At 40.9% G+C, this 21,676-nt stretch overlaps 1 protein-coding gene across 2 annotated transcripts in view; it reads left to right on the top strand.

Annotated features, from left to right (window-relative positions):
* SH3GL3 (SH3 domain containing GRB2 like 3, endophilin A3) overlaps positions 1-21,676 on the top strand; it is a gene marked incomplete at its 5' end in the record, with an annotated part of 131,314 nt that overhangs the window by 64,711 nt on the left and 44,927 nt on the right. For both annotated transcript variants that reach the window (XM_080807958.1, XM_080807957.1), the window contains one exon: positions 15,868-15,936. Coding sequence is in view for 1 of the 2 variants with exons in the window: in XM_080807957.1 (XP_080664083.1) it covers positions 15,868-15,936 (69 nt within the window). The remainder of the gene's footprint in view (positions 1-15,867; positions 15,937-21,676) is intronic.

Here is a 21,676-nt window from a genome sequence, read left to right as displayed (position 1 = left end):
CTCTGCATATACGGGGAACATTTACTCCAGTTGGAACCCCTTTCCCCCTGGTGGGTTCACAGTTCAGAATCAGCCCCTGTAGGAAGTCTGAAGTCGTGCCTGGCCTGAGGACACAGGCTTTCCTGATAGAGTGGGTGGGGTGCTCAGAAGGTAGGTGATCCTGGGCATACTTAGCCAAAATGGGGTTGGGCCAAACTTCTTTCTACTTCCCATATCCTGTTGGGTTTTGGTGCGGATTCTGGGACACATTTCCTTGACTTTGGCTTCATATTCAAAGCAGTTCACATTCAGCTTTGTCTATTCTGTGTTCACCCTTTTTTTATTGAGTTTTTTGTTTTTTTGTTTTTGCTCCTTTTTCATTGGAGCCTTTTCTTGTTTTATGCATACAGTATCTTCTCAAACGTATCTGTGGGAGTTAATGAGAAGTTTTAGAAGTTCCTCTGTACACCTTCATCACCTCTGTTTCCTTTGGGTCATTTTATTTATTTATTTATTTAGAAAAGATTTTTATTTATTTATTTATTTGATAGAGAGAGGTAGGGGAGCACAAGTAGGCAAAGTGGCAGGTAGAGGGAGAGGAAGAAGGCTGTCCGCTGAGCAAGGAGCAGCCACCCAACTGACTGAGCCACCCAGTTTCCCCTCCTTTGGGTCATTTTAAAGTTTCCTCTTTGACATAGTCCCTCGTGTTCGCAGTTTTCCTTTAATTTCTGATTCCTGGCCATCAGTTGATAAGAATGAAGGACAAGGTCAAACACTTAGGTAGTTGGCTTAGGTTTTGTCTGTTTGTCTAACAGTCTTCTTTTATTACTGGAAGGACTGAGTGTTGGGTGGGTGTGGTGCCCAGTGGGCTTTATCCTAGGCTGAGGCCACAAGACACCAGACAGGAAGGCTGGAAAGAAGGGTTTTACTTTGGAAATGGGGGACTTTTACTAGCATCTCTCAGGTCCTCATACCCACTTTGGGGCCCACCGATTAGAGCAGTCCCCTCTCTAGATTGTAGGTACAGGACAAACACGCTAGCTTCCTATTTTTCAGTGGTAATATTAATGGCTACTGTTTAATGAGACACTGACTTAACAGTGTCAGATGCTGTTCTAAATGTTTCCCATACATTAACCCTGATGAGGCAGTTACTGTTGCCGTTTGATCCATACTTTGCAGATGAGGAAGTGGAGGCAGAGAGCTTCACTAATTTGCCTGGAGTTACTGCTCTAGTTATCAGTAGGACAGGGATTCGAACCAAGATGGTGCAGGGATGGGGCCGGTGGGGCCCCATTGATCCTTACTGCTTTCTGTACAGTTCTTTTAGCAGATCTCCTGATGATTTCCTAGGGCTCGCTCCGTTCTTTTTATGTTTACTCTGTTTAGACTTGGAATTTCTCTGTACAGTAGGCGTCCCCCCCCACCCCCGCCCCGCCATCTGCACTTTCGCTTTCTGGGTTTCGGTTACCCGTGGTTTGCTCTCCATGATTTTAGCTGCCCGTCAGTTCAGTCATCTGCGGTCAGCCGTGGTCCTGGAGCAGACGGTCCTCCTTCTGTCGTAAGGTCTGTCCTTCTGTCAGAAGGTCCGTAATAGCTTCAATGTTACGTCACTGTGCCTACATCCTTCACCTCACGTCATCTCCTTATGTTGGCACTGTGTCATCTCACGTCATCACAAGAAGAGTGAGTATAGAACAGTAAGGTATTTTGAGACAGAAAAACCACAATCACATAACTTTCATGACAGCGTATTATAATTATTCTATTCTATTATTATTGATCTTACTGTGCCTAGTTTATGTTACATTTTATCATGGGAATATATGTATAGGAAAAAACAGTCTATATGAGGTTTGGTACTGTCCGCGGTTTCAGGCATCCACTGGGGGTCTTGGAATGTACCCCTGTGGATAAGCGAAGACTAATGCATGAACTTCCAACTTGGGAGCAGTTTCCTATCATGTACGGATTGACCTGCTGTTGGCTTAGCTCTCTGATCCCATCTGCTTTCTGTCTTCTAGGAATTTCTCACCATTTATGATCTGCTGCTGTCACCTTTTTTGCTTCTCGGTCCTGTTTTGTGTCTGTCATATGCTTCTCTCTATATATACGTTGTGTTTACAAGTTTATTTAAAAGGGTTTGGTACAGTGGAGGGGAAGATGTGTGTATTCCGTCCACCATCTTGATTCGATGTCTGTGATCCTTTCTATGTATATTTCCTGACTACCTCTTGGTGAAATTAATTGATTTCTTTATTCTGCTGCTATAATAATTAAACTTGAAGTAGCATTTAGGGTGCAGAGGACAGAGTCATCATGTAATCACCCCCTGGGGCTTTTTGTCTTATGAATTCTGTATGGTTTAGTCATGACTCTACTGCACAGAGACCGCCAGAAGTGGATAGTCAGACATGAACGTTACTTCTGCTATTCAGATGGAAGAGGAAGAAACAGACCAGCACTGTTTGTTAAACTTCCTTAGGGACAAATAAATCACAATAAATATGATGTGTGCCCATGCTAAAAACATTGAATGTAGAGTTTATGGGAGGGGTGGTTAAACACTTTTGACTGAATTAAAACATAGTTCAGTAGTGATGGGTCTTAATATTATAACATCTGTTATAACAAAGTGAACACATTGCTGTGTTCTAGATCCTGTAGCCAGATCTAGAACACATTCCCGTAGCCAGTTCTAGATTCCTGTAGCCAGATCTCCTTTTTATTTTTGAACTTTATGTAATCAGAATCGTACAGCATGATGAACTTCTTCAGTGTTACATCTGAAATCTGCCCATGTAGATTTCCTGCATGGGACAGGAGCACTTCTTCCTTTTTAATTGTGATACAGAATTACATTATAGAAATAACTGCAATCTATTTATTTACTCTATTATTAATCGACATCTAGGTTTTCACTAGTTTTTGGTTAATATGAGTAATGTTGCTTGTATATGGATTTTGGTTACATACATGGAATTTCTTCTGGGTCTTTACCTAGGGGTGGAATGAATGAGTCATAGAGTATAGCTTTTTATATATTCAGTTATTGTGGATTCTGCCAGACTGTTTTCCCAAGTCATGGTACCAATGTAAAAGCTGCCAAAAGTGTATGAGTGTTTCCGTTGCTCCATTAACCCTTGGAGAAACTTGCATTATTGTTGTTATAAAATAATATTAGCCTCTGTGATAGTGACGAGATATCATCTAATTGTGGTTTAATGTGTGTTTCCATGATGATAATGAAATGAAAATATTTTGTATGTTTTTTGCCCATTTGGATATCTCCGTTTGTGAAGTTGCCTCTATATGGTTTTTGCCGGTGCTAAAATATACTTAGTATGCTGCCCTCCTCTTAATGGCTTGTAGGGATTCTTCTTAATATCTGAGTGATATTTGAATTTCAGTGTGAAATGATACTTGAATTTCAATACACTCAGGTGAGTATATAGAAGATATCTTTTTCTACTCTATATAGAACTTGATTTTTCACTCTCTTAGTCTTATTTTTAATGAGGCCCAAGATATCAGTCTTTTTCTTAATGTTGGGGAATTGGTTGAGTTATTTCCTCTCTCAAGATAATGTTATCTTATAGAATCTTTGAACTTTTACCTTTCGTGTTTATTTGAAGATCAATGAGGAATTTTTATTTATTTATTTTTTTAAGTGGGTTCCACATGAGCCCAATGTGGGGCCTGAATTCACAACCCTGAGATTAAGACCTGAGTTGAGATCAAGAGTCAGATGCTTAACTGACTGAGTCACCCAGGTGCCCCAGGAATTGTTTTTGATGTATGGTGTGAGGTACGGGTCCTAAATTATTCTGAAGAGTAAAGCAGTCCTGAAAGGTAAGAGTTTGAGAACTGGTGATTTCGAGCTCTAAAATTCCCTTTAAGAAACAGTTTTAGCTACATCCCACAAGTTCAGATGTATTTCTTTATTTGGTATTGCTCACTTGTAGGTATTTCTTAATCTCTCTGGCAATTGCATATTTGATTCAGGTTATTTAGATATATAGTTTAATTTTTGAATAATTTGGAAAATTTTTCAGTTATTGATTTCTGTATTAATCTCACTGTGGTCAGAGAACATGCTCTGAATGAAATTGTTGGAGACATGCTTCATGATTCAGGGCATGGTCTGTTTTAGTAAATGGGCCATGTCTACTTGAAAACCATTGTTATTCTGTCCTGTTTGCCATAGTGTTCTCCATGTGTAAATTAGATTGTTTAAGTCAAGTCACTGTACTGATTGATTGATTTATTTATTTGGTCTGTTTTATTTGCTACTGAGAGAGCTGTATTGAAAAATTGAAATATTTGGAGTCATTTATTTCTAGTTTTATAAGATTTTTCCTTTATACATTTTGAGGCTGTGCTATGAAGTGCATACAGATTTGGGATTTTTATTAATTTTGAATTGAACTTTTGTCATTCTTTATGTCCTTTTTCTACCAATAATGTTTTTGTTCTGAAAGTATATTTTATATCTTAGTATTAGCTTCTCAAGAGTTTTTGTTGTAGAAGTTAGTTTGTCCAATGTCTTTTTTCTGTTTATTTTCATATCCTATCATATTTAATGTGCATCTCTTATAGGCAGAAAATAATATAGTTTAATATTTTATAATCTTGGCTGATACTTTTGATTCTTTGGTTGAAATATTTAGTCCACGTCTATGTATGTATGTATGTAATTATTTATTTAAGATTATTTATTTATTTATTTATTTATTTGCGAGAACAAGTGGGAGGAGGGGCAGAGGGAGAGGCAGACTCCCTGAAGAACAGGGATCCCACCGTGGGACTTGATCCTGGAACCCTAGGATCATGTTCTGAGCCAAAGGCAGATGCTTCACCGAATGAGTCACCCAGGCACCCTAGTTCATGCACACTTAAAGTAATTACAGATGTTTTTGCATTTAAATCTGCTATGTTATTTTTTATTTGTCGTATTCTTGTTTCTTCTCCTTCTTTTACTGTCTTTTGAATGAATCATTTTTATTATTCCATTTTCTTCTCTAGCATCTTGCTTGTTATATATTTATGATTATTTAAAGAGCAACCCTAGAGATTACAACCTGCATTTTTATGTGGTGGAGTCTTTCTTAAATTAGTACTTTAAAACTTCCAAGTAATAAAAGACCCATTAACAATTTATCGCTACCTCTTTAGTGGTGACTTTTCTGCCATTATGTTCATGTTTCAAAATTTCTCATATATTTAAAACCTCACAAGATACTGTTTTAAGCTGTCAGTATTCATTTAGATTTCTCTTTTTGGTTCTCTTCATTTCCTGCTGTATTTCCTTATTTCCATCAGGGATGTTTTTCTTTTATTTCAAGAACTCCCTTCAGTGCTTCTTTTGGTGTGTGTGTCTGTCAATGAAAAATTCTCCCAATTCTTTCCTCTGAATATTTTTAAAATTTTGCCTTCCTTTATGAAGGGTGTATTCACTGAGAATGGAATTTTAGGTTGGCAGATAATTTCTATCAGCATTAAAAGTTGTGATTTCATTGTCTTGTAGCTATGCTGTGATTCCTTTTTTTTTTTTTTTTTTAGATTTTATTTATTTATTTGACAGAGATCACAAGTAGGCAGGGTGGGGGGAGCAGGCTCCCCGCTGAGCAGAGAGCCCGATGCGGGGCTCGATCCCAGGACCCTGAGATCATGACCTGAGCCGAAGGCAGAGGCTCAACCCCCTGAGCCACCCAGGTGCCTCTGTGCTGTGATTTCTGCAGCATTGTCAGCTCACAATCTTTTTGTTGCCTTTTTGGTATATTTTTTTCTTTAAGTTTTTCCATCTTCAGTCTTCAACAAAAGACTTGTTCCAAGTATGTGTTTCTTCATATTTATCCTGCTTGAGAGTCACAGAAGAGCTTTAATTTGTCGTTTGATATCTTTTGACTATATTGAGCAGTTCTTGTCCATCGTCTCTTCAAGTACTGCTTCTTTTCAATTTCTCTGTCCCCTCATTCTGGAACTGTAAAATACACTTATGATAGGTGTTTCTACTGCATCTTTTATGTTTGTAATATCTTTTTTTGTGTGTATTTTTAGTCTTCTTCCCATTTATGTTTCAACCTACTTTCCAGTGCTTTATCTTCCACTGTCCATATTCTCTCTTTTCAGTGTCTGATTGTTGTTAAATCCAGCTGTTGAATTCTGAATTTCCGTTACTGCGTTTTTCATCTACCCATTTCCATTTGTTCTCTTCTAATGTTTTCTGGTAGAATTTAACTTTGTCTTCTATTTTTTGGAACATAGGTAATCATAATTATCTTGAAGATAATTTCCTCTTTAAAAAAAGATTTTATTTATTTATTTGAGAGCGAGTGAGCATGAATGGAGGGGAGGGCTAGAGAGAGAGAGAGAAGCAGTTTCCCCGCGGAGCAGGGAGCCCAGTGTGGGGTTCCAACCCGGGACCCTGAGACCATGACCTGAGCCAAGGCAGATGCTTAATTGACTAAGCCACCCAGGCACCCAATTTTGAAGATAATTTCTAATGTCAGTTTGGGCTTACATATTAGATTATGTTTTTTAAAATTTAGTTTGGGGGCACCTGGCTGGCTCAGTCGCTAAAGCATGTGACTCTTAATCTTAGAGTTGAGTTCAAATCCCACACTGGGCATAGAGCTTACTTTTAAAAAAGTAAATAAATAAAATAAAATTTAGTTTCAATTTTTTGTTGTTGTTCAGTCTCCTGGTATACCACATGCTTTTTAAAATATTATTATTATTGGGGCACCTGGGTGGCTCAGTGGGTTAAAGCCTCTGCCTTCGTCTCAGGTCATGATCCCAGAGTTCTGGGATCGAGCCCCGCATCAGTCTCTCTGCTAGCGGGGAGCCTGCTTCCTCCTCTCTCTCTGCCTGCCTCTCTGACTACTTGTGATCTCTATCTGTCAAATAAATAAATAAAATCTTTTAAAAAAATTATTATTATTATTTTACTGACATCTGGGTGATGTTATGTTCCTCCAGGGAAGATTTAGTTTTATTCCGACAAACAGTGAGGGCAAAGGGAGTCCTGTACTCGTTTTGTCTCTTGGCGACTGTGATACTGCAGAACTCTCCACGTCGATGTTCAGCCTTCTAGCAACCTCTTCACACTGGTGTCTTAGCATCTCGCCTCGCATGTATGCAGCTGAGGAATCATCAGAAGCCTCGAGAGGAAATGGCACGTAACTTGTTATAGTCACTGCTTTATGTTCCTGGGATTTTGGCCTCTTCTGTGTCGGTTTCCTTGGTTACAGTGCACTCCGGGTTTCCCCTCCCCAGTCCAAGGAGACTTCTGCAAGTTCTCGCTGATGCTTTCTGCTCAGCCCTTACGTCCTGTGTTGTCAGGCAGACATTTTTTTCCAAAGAGCAAAAGCAGCTGTAAACGGATGGCTCTTCTCGGTGCGTCGTCGTCGTCTTCATGATTTTGGCTTCTCAGATCCTGACTGCCTTGGTTGCTTTCAGAAACCTTCAGAGATTTTTTTTTTTTTTAACTTAAATTTTGAAATAACTTGAGACTCAGAAAAGTCGCAAAACTAGTACAGAGAGCTCACTTCTACCCTTTCCTCGTCTTCCCCTGATGTTAACGACTTACAAATAACCTTACTTGTTTGTATTTATAATTGCACATTGCCCTATTTTCCAGGGCTGACAAAAGCAGAGTAGTACTGCTAATTGGTTGGGGGGGGGGGCGAGGAGAGAACTCAGGGAGCCAGTGGGGGTGACATTTTGGTGCAGGACTTCTCCAAGGAGACTTCTCAGAAATCTAAGATTTTTTTCCTTGTATGAGACATCTCCCATGGCCAGGTAAGGGTGGGAAATTCTACCTCTCATAGGCAGCCCCTTGGAAATCCACAATGCCATTTCCACGTTGAAGTCTCTGAAAAATGTTTTGGTAAAGAAATCTCCCCATTTGGTTAATCCCAGTGTTTCCAGTTCGTCTGGCCCAGGCGCTGTTCATTTGGGCAGTCCGCGCTTCCTGGTGCACCGGTTAGAGGATGCTATTCTGGAACCCTTCCTAATGTACCCTGAGGTATAAATTTTGCTTTTTTACATTTTCTCCAGGTTCGGGCTCTCTGGCTGTTTAATTTCTTGCTTCATTAAAGGGAAGAAGGTGGAGAAGCCAAGGTTTCTTTGAAAACAGATTATTTGCCCAAGAAGGCCAAGGCTGTGTTAACATTTCCCACTCAGCCTCCCCCTCCCCCTGCCCCACAGGTCTGGCTGAAAAGCGAAGGCAAAACCTTTGTTTCCCAGATAAACTTCTTTTGCATCAGGGCTCCCTGTGGTCTTTGAAAATGCTCCTTTTGTTTTCCTGTTCCTGGCGAAATTGGAGGATGGCAAGTAGGCTTCTGTCTCTGACCATAGGATCAGGGCAGATGCCTCGTTTGCTGCGTGGTCTTTTCCGCAGGGCGGGGTGGGGGCGTGGACTGCGGGAACCACGCGGATTGGCCCCAGGCGTGTGTTTCCCATTTGCATCTCCCGTCTGGCGAGCCCAGGTCGGAGGCTGCTGTTTGTGATGGGGCGGATGACCAGGCGAGGGCAGCTGGCACAGGACATCGAAGAAGGTAGCCGGCAGAGTTTCAGAGGGAAATTTTGACACTCTTCCCCGGTCTACCCCTTCATGTGTATGTCCCTTAGGATTTCCTAGTGGGTGTTCCCTGCCCGCCCTTAGGTGCCTTCCCGTGTGTTGTGCTGGGGTCACTGGGGTGATCTTCCTGGCTGAAGGTCAGAGCTGATCATACCACTCACCTGCTTGAACATCTCCACTGCTCGAAGGATTAGGTTCAGCCTCAGGATCTGGCCCCTGGCCCCGTGCTTGGGGGTTCATTTTTCTATCAGTTACCCGTTTGGATCACTGCGCTCTCCTGAATGCCCTCCTCTCCTAACTTAGGTCTTAGCTGACACTGCTCTGTCTGGCAGAAATGCCACTTCTTTCCTGGTCTCCTGGGTGCTCTCCATGTAGCCTTCTAGGCCCTGTTCTAGAACATTCTTGGCCCCTCCTCATCTGTAGGATTTGCTTCCTTCCATCTGAGCTCTAATAGCAAATTCTGCATCTGTGTTTTGGGTGAGTACTTACCGTGCCCTGGCCGTCGGCTTCTTCTCAGTGGGCCCGCGAGCGTGTGGCGTGATCTCGGTATCTCTGGCATATGGATGCAGTCAGCAGACTTCCAGATACTAGGGGAATTAGATGGAGTGACATTGTGTCACTAATGTTTGAAACATTAAGTCGAAGTGACTTTTCATGTGGGTGAATTTAAGGTAATTCATGGATTTCTACATATCGTTCTTGCCGCATCCCACACGGGTTTTGATGGATACTATTTTCATTGTATACTATTTTCATTGTTCACTTTAAAAATTTTTTTTTAATTTTTTTTTATTTTTTTAGAAGATTTTATTTATTTATTTGTTTATTTATTTATTTGACAGAGAGAGAGAGCACAAGTAGGCAGAGAGACAGGCAGAGAGGGGGGAAGCAGGCTCCCCGGCGAGCAGAGAGCCCGATGTGGGGCTCAATCCCAGGACCCTGAGATCATGACCTGAGCATAAGGCAGAGGCTTTAACGCACTGAGCCACCCAGGAGCCCCTCACTTTAAAAATTTTTGTAATTTCTGTTAGGGCTTCTTTTATCATTCTTTGTTAATTAGGACCAAATTCAAAAATTTTATACCAACCTATTTATTTTTATTACTGATTTCTAATTGAATGGCATGATGGTAAAATTAAAAAAAAAATGTTCTATATGGTGTTGGTTGATTTTGTGACCTAGTAAGTGGTCAGTTTTTCTAATGTTCTGTTTTTATTTGCAGAGAATATACATTTCTCTCTTTATTGGCTGGAGGGGTTGGTATATGTGTTCTTATTTGATCAAGGTTGGTCTTCCAGATCACCTATATTCCTTCCAAGTTTTTGTTTGTTTTTCACATTTGGGCCGTCAGTGTTCTGATACATTTGTTTTGAAATCTGCTATGATGTGGACTTCACTTCTTTTTGTTTTTGCTTTATTACTAGTTTTTTGAAGCTGTGCAATTAGGTGGATCATTATTGTAACAGAATTTTGGTGGATTTCTATTATTAGATCGGTTCTCTGTAGTTACTAGTGCTTTGCCTTAAAGTTTTTTTTTTTTGTCTGATACTATTGTTACCAACTTTTTTTTAATCAGCATTTTCCTAGTAGGTATAACTTATCTACTCCTTTTCAGTTATATTTTACGTGTGTCTCATAGAAGCTGCATATATCTGGATTTTAAAAATCTGGGGGCACCTGGCTGGTTCAGTCCGTAAGCACATGACTCCTGATCTAGGGGTCGTGAGTTCAAGCCCCACGTTGGGTGTAGAGATTACTAAAAAAAATAAAAACTGTAAAAAAAAAATCCACTTTATTTATCCTTTAACCTGTTGAATTTGATCATTTATATGGATAATAGTTACTGACATATTTGGATTTATTACTGTCTTATGTTGTGGTTTCCATTTTGTAATCTCCTTTGTTCTGTGCCCCGCCGCCCCCACCTTGCCAAACTTTTTTTCTTGTTTTGTTTTGTTTTGTTTGGATTGGAAAACAGTGGTTTTCCAACCAATGCGCTGGTGTGCAAACTATGTTATAACACGAATAGTACTGTATGTATATTATTGTTTTATGCTTTTAGTAGTTGCGATTAATTATGTAACACAGATTCTCACCTATTGTTTTAACAATGTTTAAAGTGATGTCCATTTCCCACTTCCTCCTGAACATAAAGGAACCTTACTGTGCTCAGAGTATCCACTGGGCCCCCTCCCCCTCCCATCTTATTATTGCTTACGGTTATAACGTTACCCTTTTGTGAACTCACAGACTTGTTTTTGCTTGTTTGTTTTTAGTCTGCGGTTGTATTTGCCACCATAGTGTATCAGTTTCTGTTCTCACGATTGTTTCTTGCCGTTAATACCTTCCGTCATGGATCAACTTTTATTTCCTTGATGAAGTACGTTAACATGACTCTTATTAGAAACGAATGGTCTGTCTGAATATGTCTTTGTTTTGTTTTCTTTTTAAATAACAGTTGAGGGAGACACAAAATTCTATTTTTTTCACATTTCTTAGCACGTTGAAACCGATCTTCCATCGCCTCTTGGAGTCTGGTATTGCTAAAGAGAAATCTGGTGTGAATCTAATTGTGGCTTTATTCCCCTGTGGGAGTTTTAGAACTGTTTATTCTTGAAATCTTGACATGTGAATTAATATGTACCTTGCTCAGCATTTGAGTGTACTTCTAAACTGTGGACTCACACCTTCTTTCAATTGTGTAAACAACAACAACAACACCACAAAACCCACAAGAACAACAACAACAAAAAAACACAGCAGAGCTATTAAGTCTTAAAATACTGAGTCTCTTATATTCTGTCCTTTTTTCTGGAGTCCGTATCCAATAGATCTTATCCTCCAAACTGATATTTCATATATATGTATATATATTTTTTTAAAAAGATCTTTGGGGCGCCTGGGTGGCTCAGTGGGTTAAAGCCTCTGCCTTCAGCTCAGGTCATGATCTCAGGGTCCTGGGATCGAGCCCTGCATCGGGCTCCCTGCTCGGCAGGGAGCTTGCTTCCCCCCTCTCTCTCTGCCTGCCTCTTTGCCTACTTGTGATCTCTGTCAAATAAATAAAATCTTAAAAAAAAAATAAAAAATAAAATATTTTCCTTTGAAATTTTTTGTTCTCTCCATACATTCCTTAGTAATATTTTGTAGTTTATCGGTTCTCTCTCTGATTATGCCCAGTCTGGACTTTATCCCATTTATTGAATTTTTTGTTTTCATGACTATGTGTTTTTGATTTCCAAGATTTCTAACTTTTAATAGCAATTTGTGCAAGTTCCCTTTCGTGTAATTGCTTTCTCTTCCTTAGTAGACATTATTTCTTCATTTATCATGTTGATGACATCATTAGCATACACACAAGCCTTCTGTCATATTGTTTCATCAAATGATATTCACCAGATGTGAATTCATGTCATGATCTATGATTTTGTTGGCTTTCTTACTTGGTGTTAGATTTAGTCTCATGCCCTAGAATTTAGATTTCTGTGCTTAATTTTTTTTTTAAAGATTTTATTTTTTTCTTTGACAGACAGAGATCACAAGCAGGCAGAGAGAGAGAGGAGGAAACAGGCTCCCTGCTGAGCAGAGAGCCTGATGTGGGGCTCGATCCCAGGATCCTGGGATCATAACCTGAGCTGAAGGCAGAGGCTTTAACCCACTGAGCCACTCAGGTGCCCCACTGCGCTTAATTTTTTCTGGGGAGGGTGTCTTTTTGTTACTCTTATCCCATCTTTGCTCACTTCTCTCTGGTGGTTGTGAGGTCTTCTGCCTGGCTTCCCGTGGAAGTGTGGATTCTGGTCTCTGGTGATATTGGTGGTACCTTGATCTAGCCAGAGAGCTGGGGATGACCCGATTGCTTCTTTGCTCTGCGGTCTCCGTGAGCCCGTGGATTGCCAAAGGTGCCAACCTCAGACAGTGGTTTGCATATGGATGTTTTTTCCATGGCTTTAAGCAGAGCCTGATTCTGGGCTCTTGTCTCACGGGGCACTTGTAGAGACCATTTTACCCCACAAGAGCCAGACTGCCAGAGCCTGTGGCTGACAAGACACCAGCACAACTGAGACTCCAACCCTGTCCATCATGTTCTGTTTCTCTGTTCCTTTTCTGCTCCACAACAAAAGTTGATTTTGCTGTTAAAGCATTGCTTGTCTTTACGGTTCATTTTTGGGGGGCATTTAATCTATCATTGCTGTGTGTTCAGAGCAGAGGGGTGTATTGGAGTTGAATTTATCTAGTTATCTTCACTAGAAGAAGGAGCTCGAGTATTTCTGTTTAGCTTCCAACACTTACAAGAAATAGAACCGCAGTTTCTGTAACTCTTTAACGAGGTCAGGAGCCCTTAGGGACCATGCTTGCCTTTTTTGTCTCTATTCGCATGTACTAATTATGGTGCCTTGTACATAGGAGGTGCTCAGCCATATTCTTTGAGTGATTAAGTATCAAATATCAATAGATGGTCTAAGGAGCTGAGACCAAATGCGTATTTATCCTAACTTTCTCAAAACAGCTGAGCACCACTGGGGCGGTTCAGAAAAAGCAGAAGATTGATCATGATGCTTACCTGGGACTCATGTTGAAAACCGTCCCATATTATCATCTCTTTTCAAACAAAGGAATATTCATCTCACTATTTTTTGTTCTTAAAAGCAGGAACATTCCTCCTTCTATTAGACACTCTGCTTTCTGAATATAGACCAGGTAGAACCTGAACCAGTAAAACGGATTCAGATTAAGGACGTTTCGGGTCTGCCTGTCAGTGCTAAGGAGCTTTTCAAAAGGGTGTTTTAAAACAGGGGTCTACGCGTGGGCTTCTGCAGAGGGGTTACGGGAACCTCTGAAATTATAGGCAGCCGTATCAATTCTTTTGCTGTGGAACAAACCACCTCAAAACATAGTGACTCAGAAGCAAAAACTAGTCACCCTTTTGTGGGTCTTTGATTCGGGCGGGGCTCCCTGGGGAGCTGAAGTCTGGCTGACCTCAGCTGGGCTTGAACTTACCCCTCTCCTGGCAGTCAGCTGCCCAGTCAGCGGGAGGTTTGGAGCACGAGGACCCAGCTTGGAAGGCTTCTCTCTGCTCTGAGTGGCCTTCGTTCTCCAACATGGTAGCTCAGGCTTCTTTGTGTGATGGTTGCAGTGGAGCTCGGAGTGGGGCCCAAAGTATCGACACAGCCACTTCGTAGCTATAATGAACCTGTAAGGCCTGTTACTTTCTGTTCTGTTGACACAAGCTAGTCAGTGGGGAGAGAAATAGAGGCACTTCTTAGTGGGAGGAGCTGCAAGGCGCGGTGGCCACTTCGGCATCTACCATGCAGGAAAAGGGGTGTTTCTCCTGGGGTGTGGTTGTGTAACTTTCACTGGAGTCCCAGCGTATCACCTCCAAAGTTAAGAACTAATATTTTAAATGGTCTCACTACTGAACAAAAAGGTGTTTGGGGGACCTAACTGATGGAGACGCCCACGTAAATGCCTCTTGGTGTGTGGCCCTGGGATTCTGTCTTGTTTCTGTGGAAGGGCATTAGCAGACTCGCCTGCGACCTCTGTACTGAGCCTGAGGAATAGCTGTTGTGTAGTGTATCAGCTAGCTTCTGTTGCGTAACAAAGCCCTCCAGTGTTTCATGTCAAACAACCAGCATCTCTTCAACTCCGGTCCTCGGGCTTTCTCCCGTTCCTGTCGTCAGCTGCAGACCAGCCACGGGCTCTGATCCCAGGGATTGCCTGGTTGTCCTGAGGGGGGTGTTTGGGCCACTTGTCTGTCACCACCCAGCTAATTAGCCCAGGCCTGTTCACGTGGTGGCCGCAGGGTTTCAAGAGAATGACTGAGAGCACGCAAGATCCGCAGAGGCCTCCGTTTCTGTCTGTGGTTCAAAACAAGGGTCAAGTCCAGATTCAGGGCCGGGTAGATAGACGCCACCTCTGGCCAGGAGAAGCTGCAAAGACATAGCTACAGGGAAGATAAAAAATCAGAGCCATTGTTCATTCTTCCCCAGCTACTCTGTCCAGATGATTCCTCCTCCCACCTCCAGTGTAAGTTACCTGCTGTCTGCACCTTCATTCCTCCTATTAAAGAGTAATGCTGTATTTGCAATCCCAGTGGGAACAGTAGCAGAAAGTCACACTGACACTGAAGAACCTGCAATCCTTTGACCATTAATTGACAAGAAACCCCTCCCCCGCTGTACTACTGATTCTTAAATTCACAGAAATATTTTAAAGGTATAAGCAGATTACGTTGGTGTGCTTTTCTAAAGAAAGCGATTTACCTTACTTCCAGCCCTCCTCCTTGTTCTCTAATGCAGCCCACACTGGAGCCAGACTCCCTTTGCTAAAAGGTTTCTCTGAGTACATACATTGTGTTGGACAAAGAATCTTTAGGGACTTCTCCGTCATACCTTTCAGCTTGGCATTTGAGAATTTGTGTGATCTGCCCTCTCTAACTTCCAGCGTCTCTTTTCTTCCATTCTCCCTCGATCAGTAGTCATTGTAGTCAAACCAAATTTCCTGCTGTTTCTCGAACACATTTGCCCTCTACCAGTGAGTGAGTCTGAGCCATCTAGAGACGTTTCTGGTTGTCCCCACGTGGGTCTGTGTGTGCTGTTGGATTGAGTGGGTGGAGGCCAGGGATGATGTTAACTAGTCTGCAATGCCCAGGACAGCCTCCTGCAATAGGGAATTATCTGTTCTAAATGCCAGAGGGGCATAGTGGTAAAACCGCGTCCTACACATTGCCATCTCGGGGTGTTTTTCCACGCTGCCTTATGCTGCGAGACTCGTTCAGTGCTGCCTGTTGAAATGTCCCTTATCCTTAAATGGGCAGCTCAAATGCCAAGCCTTGTAGGAAACAGGTCGTGGATGTCCCCCCTTCTCTCCCGCACTTTGGGCTCCCAGAATCCTGTGATCACCAAAATGCCTGTTACTTGGTATGTTTACAATGATTCATACCCAGCACTGTTTTGTCCGGATTTTTCCTCCCTTGTAGTTCAGGTGAGTGTGCGTGTATTATGTCTTCTGCTGAACTGTAGGTTCCTACGTAAGGATCTTATTTATCTGTGTTTCTACTTGAGCACTTGCTGTGTTCTTTACATACAGTAGGTGCATAATTAATATCTGTCATGTGAGTGAGAAATATACATATTCTCATATCCTTTGATTCGGTTACTTATTCCAACAATTTTCTTTAGAGGACTTAGTTTAAAAAAAATGCAACAAGCTGAACATGAGTTTTTTGTTTTTGTTTTTGTTTGTAATAATTTGAGCCAAACTATGATCACAGATTATACAATGCAGTTAACTTCTGTTTATTTCTGCAGCTGTTTAGTGAAAAAATAAGTGGCGTCGAAGGAACGAAACTAGATGACGAATTTCTTGACATGGAGAGGGTAAGAGAGCATGCTCATGTCAGTTGTATTACAAATTTGATTTTCATCCTCATGTGAGAGGTACTGATGATGTAAAGGCTGTTAGTGGGAACCTGGGATGTGAAGACCCACCGGTGTGAGCTGGGCTATGGGTAGTTGGTTCCCTCTAGTGGACAAAAGTCAGAATGTTCAAAACATGGTCAATCTTGGCAAACAGTTATTGCAAGAAAAAGACCAATGTAATTGTGATGATGTATCTGGAAAATCAAAATGTATTTCTGGGATGAGACCCTTCAAATGCATAAAGATTGACTGTGTTGAAGACTCTGGCTCTGTTGCCATGTGTTGCAGAAGCTGTGCGACAGATAATGTTTATCCGGGTTCTGTCACTGGAACCAGCAGTGTGAACTTGGATAAGCTCTTTCAACTTTTCCGACCAGTGACACAAGTTTGATGACGTGTGCCCTGCCTGCCTCACATGGATACTGGGATCATTATGCAAAAAAAACTTACGTGTATGAAAGCATTTAGGAAAATATGATGAGCTTGTTAGAGAAATGATTGTAACGCCCTCCAAAGGAAGGGAGATTGTGGAGTCTCTGTCCCTTCACCTGTTTCCCGGTCAGCTGTGTAGAATGGCCGAGGCGGAGGGAGAACTAGGACCGCTAGCAATTCCCAGCGTCCTCGGTTGCCTTCCCCTTGGTCTTGGGCCCTTTGAACGTAGCCTTGTTTTAAGAATGAGACTCCCCAGATGAGAGAGGGCAGAGAGAAACAAAGCATCTACCCTCAGTTGTAGAACCTAGGACACCGTGTGTAGCAGGTTGTAGAGCTGTCATCAGATGTGGGGGAGGAGGTCCAGTCCCAGGCTGTGGCTGGGAGGGTTCCTGTCGTCAGGACACCCCAGCCCTGGCCAGATTGTCCTTTCTGGATGAGCACTGTGACGTTTCTAGAAATGTTAATGCTTTGAGAGGAAAAGCTCCCGTTGTTTTGCTTTTGGAAAAACTTAATTTCTGAAAATCGAAAAACACAAATATTTTAACATCATTGGCATGCCTGAAATTACTTTTAAAAATCCCTTGGTATATAAGGATGTCATGGGTAACTTTCTTACTAACAAAATGACCCAGTTTAGATGTTAAATTGAAGAACACATTTCAGCAATTGTAGTTTCGGTTGATGGACAGAGATCCCTCCTGTTTACTTCCTTTTCTTCCTAAAACCCCAGTGAACAACAGAAGAAAGATAAAAATAAAATCTATTTGTTTTCTTACAGCAGTGAAAAGCATGGAAATATCTAGTGTGTGGCCAGAAATTTTAAGGACTTTCTGGAAGTGATTAATTAGATAGTATCCGATCCCCCTAAAACATGGTGCAGAAATGACAAAGGAATGGAGATGCTCCATGACAAATCTTAATCATATGGAAGTGGAGGACTAATAGTAAAGTCAAAGTTAAATTTGATGGAAAAAAAAAACCCCACTAAGTGGAAAAAGTTATGAAAAGGGGAGCACCTGGGTAGCTCAGTCAGTGAAAGCAGCTGACTCTTGATTTTGGCTCAGGTCATGATCTCAGGGTCCTGGGATTGGGCCCCTCATCAGGCTCTGTGTTCAGTTGGGCGTCTGCTTGAGGATTCTCTCTCTCTGCCCCTCCCCCTGCTTGCTCTGTCTCTCTAAAATAAGTAAATCTTTTAAAAGTTATATAAAAAAGATAGTCATACATTCTATCAGAAAATTGTGATAGTTATGAACCATTATGCACCACATAACATGGCATCTAAATACATAAGGGAAAAGTTGTCAGAAATACATGGAAAATGGACAAATCCAGAGTGGAAGATTTCACATACTTCTCATAAATAATAGATTGAGTTGATAATAATAGATTGACTCATAGGCAGTTAGTATAAAATATGATTAGTAGTTTGATTATATTATAAAAAGATACAGAGGTCTACATTCCTCAAATTGAGAATCTGTTTTCTAAGTCCCTTTAAATAATCATATGTTAGGCTCCAGAAAAAAAACTAAAAAAAAAAAAATTCCCAAGGTAAAATCATAGAATACAGGATTACAAGGAAGGTATACATTCCCAATTCTAGGTGTTTGGAAATTTAAAAATGTATAAAAATTGTTCTTAAAGAAGAAATGAAAAGTAAAATCAAGGATCATTTAGGCACAAGATACAGAATTCTTTATATCAGAACCTGTGGTATAATGCTACATCTTAAATACACTTAATAGAAAATAAATGTTTGAAGAAAATGAATAAATCATTTAAGTCAAGAAGCTAGGAAAGTAACAGCAAATTAAATCACTTTAGGTGGAAGGAGGGAATCAATACGGATAAATGAGGGATTAATAAAATAGGAAACAATAACAACAAAATAGTAGAACCAATGAATAAAACCAAGAACTTTTTTTTTTTTTTTTCAAAAAGCCTCCTCTACCAAGTGTGACTGAGAGAGAGAAGGGTAAGCACAAATAGATTACGTAAGGAATAAGATGATATGGTGACAGGCATGGATTCTTTTTTTTTTTTTTTGGTGAATTCTTTTTAAAAATAATTAAAAAATAGAATATCATGAACAGCCATTGAAACCAGGGCTGTTAGCAGCTCTCCAGCTCAGGCCGAGGCCAGGAAGAGTCAGTGGCATGGGCTTTGGGGCACCGCAGGGGCAGAGTGCCAACATTTGGAGGAAATTCCAGATTTAATCAATGGGCAAAGGTGCCTTCGTACCAGGTAGACTTTACAAAGATGATTTTTACGTCCGTACTTTCCCCCGTTCATCCTGATGGCTAGCAGCAAGCATTGCATAGCATCTCGTTAGCCTGAACATCTCCCCCTGGCCACAAGATCCCCAGTTATGCTAGGAGGGAGCCTTTGTTTTATTTTATTTTATTTTTTTTTAAACTGCATGGATTTTTTTTTTTTTCTTCAGTGTTCATCTTCATTGCCCATATCTGCCAGTGTGGTTCGTGGGCATCTCCTTCAGTTTGTAAAGGGTTGATTCCCAGTTCCGACTGCTGACATGTTCCGGAAGCTGCTCTGACTGTGCACACCAGGCCTGTGACTCTGACCATTTGTTTCTTGGCTTTTCCCCCCCGAAAGATAGAAAAGGATCTAAAATAGAAAGTAGCCCTGCCTACAGATAGTGTCACTCTTCAGAGACGAGGGCTAGCTTCCTGGTGGCTTTTCATGACTAAACAAGGTTGGATATGTGGAAGGGAACACGCTAAACTGCGTCTTAATTAATATGAAACTTAGGAAAGTTTATAAATCTAAAACCTAGTTTTTCTTAAGCTTAAACTGAACCGATGACCCTCATTTATAAATTTAGTCATTTCGACATAAAAACGATTGTTTTCAGTTACTCTTCATTTTAGGTTCCCATAAGTCATAGGCGTAACAGATTAAACCCTTACACGTTTATCTTCACTTACATAATTAGGCCAATCCCCTTGCACGTTTCAAACATCTAGAATCACAAATGCGACGCATGGAATTCACTCCGACGTCACGTCAAATTTAAAACGGGGTCTTCCTAAGAACTTGCATTTCTTGAAACTCTAGTAAAACATAAACATTTAGGTGATCCTATTCTCTTAAACATTTCCTCTCAAACACTTCCTAAACAATCGGACACACTGAAGAGAGCTCAAAGCTTAGAGAACGTGTTACGAGGCCACGTGCACATAGGCATGTGTGCATAAGACGAGCGTGATTCGTGGCCTCGTCATTTACACGCTGTTGTGTTAAACCTTCCCGGGGCCCCGAGTTCAGGCCTTCAGCAATGGGGAACAACTAGAGCTTCAAGCTGGCTGAGCTCGCTTGGTTGAAAGCTTCTGACCCTGGCCAGAGCATTTTTTTCAGTTACAAAAATGAATTTCTTGTACTACAAATCACTCTACAACTTGCTTTCTTTCCCTGACGATGCACTGTGGGCATCTTCCCAGTACGTATGGAGCTCCCTTATATTTTCTGTCTGATGATTAAATATTCCTTTATTTGGATATTTTACGATTGATCCAATCAATCTCTTATCGCTTGTCATTCACGTTGGTTTCAATTTTCAATATGACATAAAATGGTCTAGCATCCTTTTACGTCATTGCATTTTGCTGGTGTGTTTCCAGATGATAAATTTCTGGAAGTCCAAGAGTGACACTGATACGCCCATTACTACTGATGGTAATGTAGAGAGGTCCTTTGCCTTCATCTCCAGAAGCTGAATCTGTTTCGCACTCTGTGCGTGAAAGGGCCCATTCCCCCACACTTGTATCATACCTGATATTGGGACAAATCAATTAAAAAAAATTTTTTTAGCCAATCTGATGAGTGGAAAGTATCTCCTTTTTAATCTACAATTTTTCTGACATTTTGTCAAGTGTTTGAACTTGCATTTTCCCCTGTTTGTGGATTGCCGGTTTATGTTCTTGTCTCTTCTAGTTGGGCTGGGTTTTGTTTCTTTCTTTAAATGGGAGATCTGTGTTTTGTGGATACTCATGTGTCCCTTGTACAGTTTTCTTTCTCTTTCATTTTGCCAATTTTGTCAAATTTTGTGTACTGTGTCTTTTCACTGTTCAGCCTTTATAGGGTCAGAATTTTGGTCTTTTCACTTAGGACATTTGGATTTTGGGTCATGCTTACATGATTCTTCCCATCCCCATATTTCAGAATACACTGCTGTATAATTTATTACCTTTACACTTTGTTTTTAGGTCTGTATTTGTAATCCAGTGTGTTTAGTATATTAATTTGCCAAGTTGTAACAAGAAAAAGAAAATTGAGATGAGATTTGAATTCATTTTACATGTTAATTTGGGGGACGGATTTACATCTTTGTACAATTAAACTTTCCCATTTAGAAGTACGGTTTTTGAAATAGATACTGTACATTTCTCATTATATTTATTCCTTATTGTTGTGTACTTCTGAGTTGCTCTTACGAATGGGATCTCCTTTTCCCTTATATTTTCTTTCAGGTTATTGATGGTATGAAATAAAGCTGTTGTAATGTGCATATTTAACCTCATTGCCTATTCTCAAGTTCAGTGGCTGGCTAACCAGCAGCCAGTGTCCAGGAATTTTTTTTTAAGATTTTATTTATTTATTTGACAGAGATCACAAGCAGAGAGGCAGGCAGAGAAGGGGGGGGGAGCAGGCTCCCTGCTGAGCAGAGAGCCCGATGCAGGGCTCGATCCTAGGACCCTGGGATCATGACCTGAGCCAAAGGTAGAGGCTCAACCCACTGAGCCACCCAGGTGCCCTCCAGAAATGGTTTTGTGGAAGGAAAGATTCAGTCTTAATGCAGTAGACAGAACACATGGGTGTTTATGTTAGGGACTCGCTAGTGAGAAGGATTCTTTCACTGTTGATTCATTGTGGCAGTTTCTAATGTGAGTCATTATTAGGGCATCCTTATATGAGTATGGGCGTCAAGTTCACCTGGCAGATAAGGAAAGTTTGGCTCAGACATGCCTAGTGTTGGCCCGAGAGACATATATCCAGTGACCGAGTGGAGTGTAATGACTTGTCCGAGTTTTCCAGATATTATGTGAATACTCACTTTATGTTAAAAAGAAAAAGAAATGCATGTTCTCCATCATCAAGGGGAGAAAGAGCTGTCCCAGAATCAAAGTGAGAAAATAATTGCTTCTCCCCTAAAATGCTGAAATTCATTTAGGTTAAAATCACCATAATGTGTTCTTACTATCAAATTAATGCATATTACTCCTCTGTCTTTCTGTGAATTCAGTGTCAT

The sequence above is a fragment of the Martes martes genome, assembly GCF_963455335.1.
Source record: "Martes martes genome assembly, chromosome: 7".
Lineage (NCBI taxonomy): Eukaryota > Metazoa > Chordata > Mammalia > Carnivora > Mustelidae > Martes > Martes martes.
Note: the sequence above shows the minus strand (reverse complement) of the source record. Positions and strands in the feature narration are given on the sequence as shown.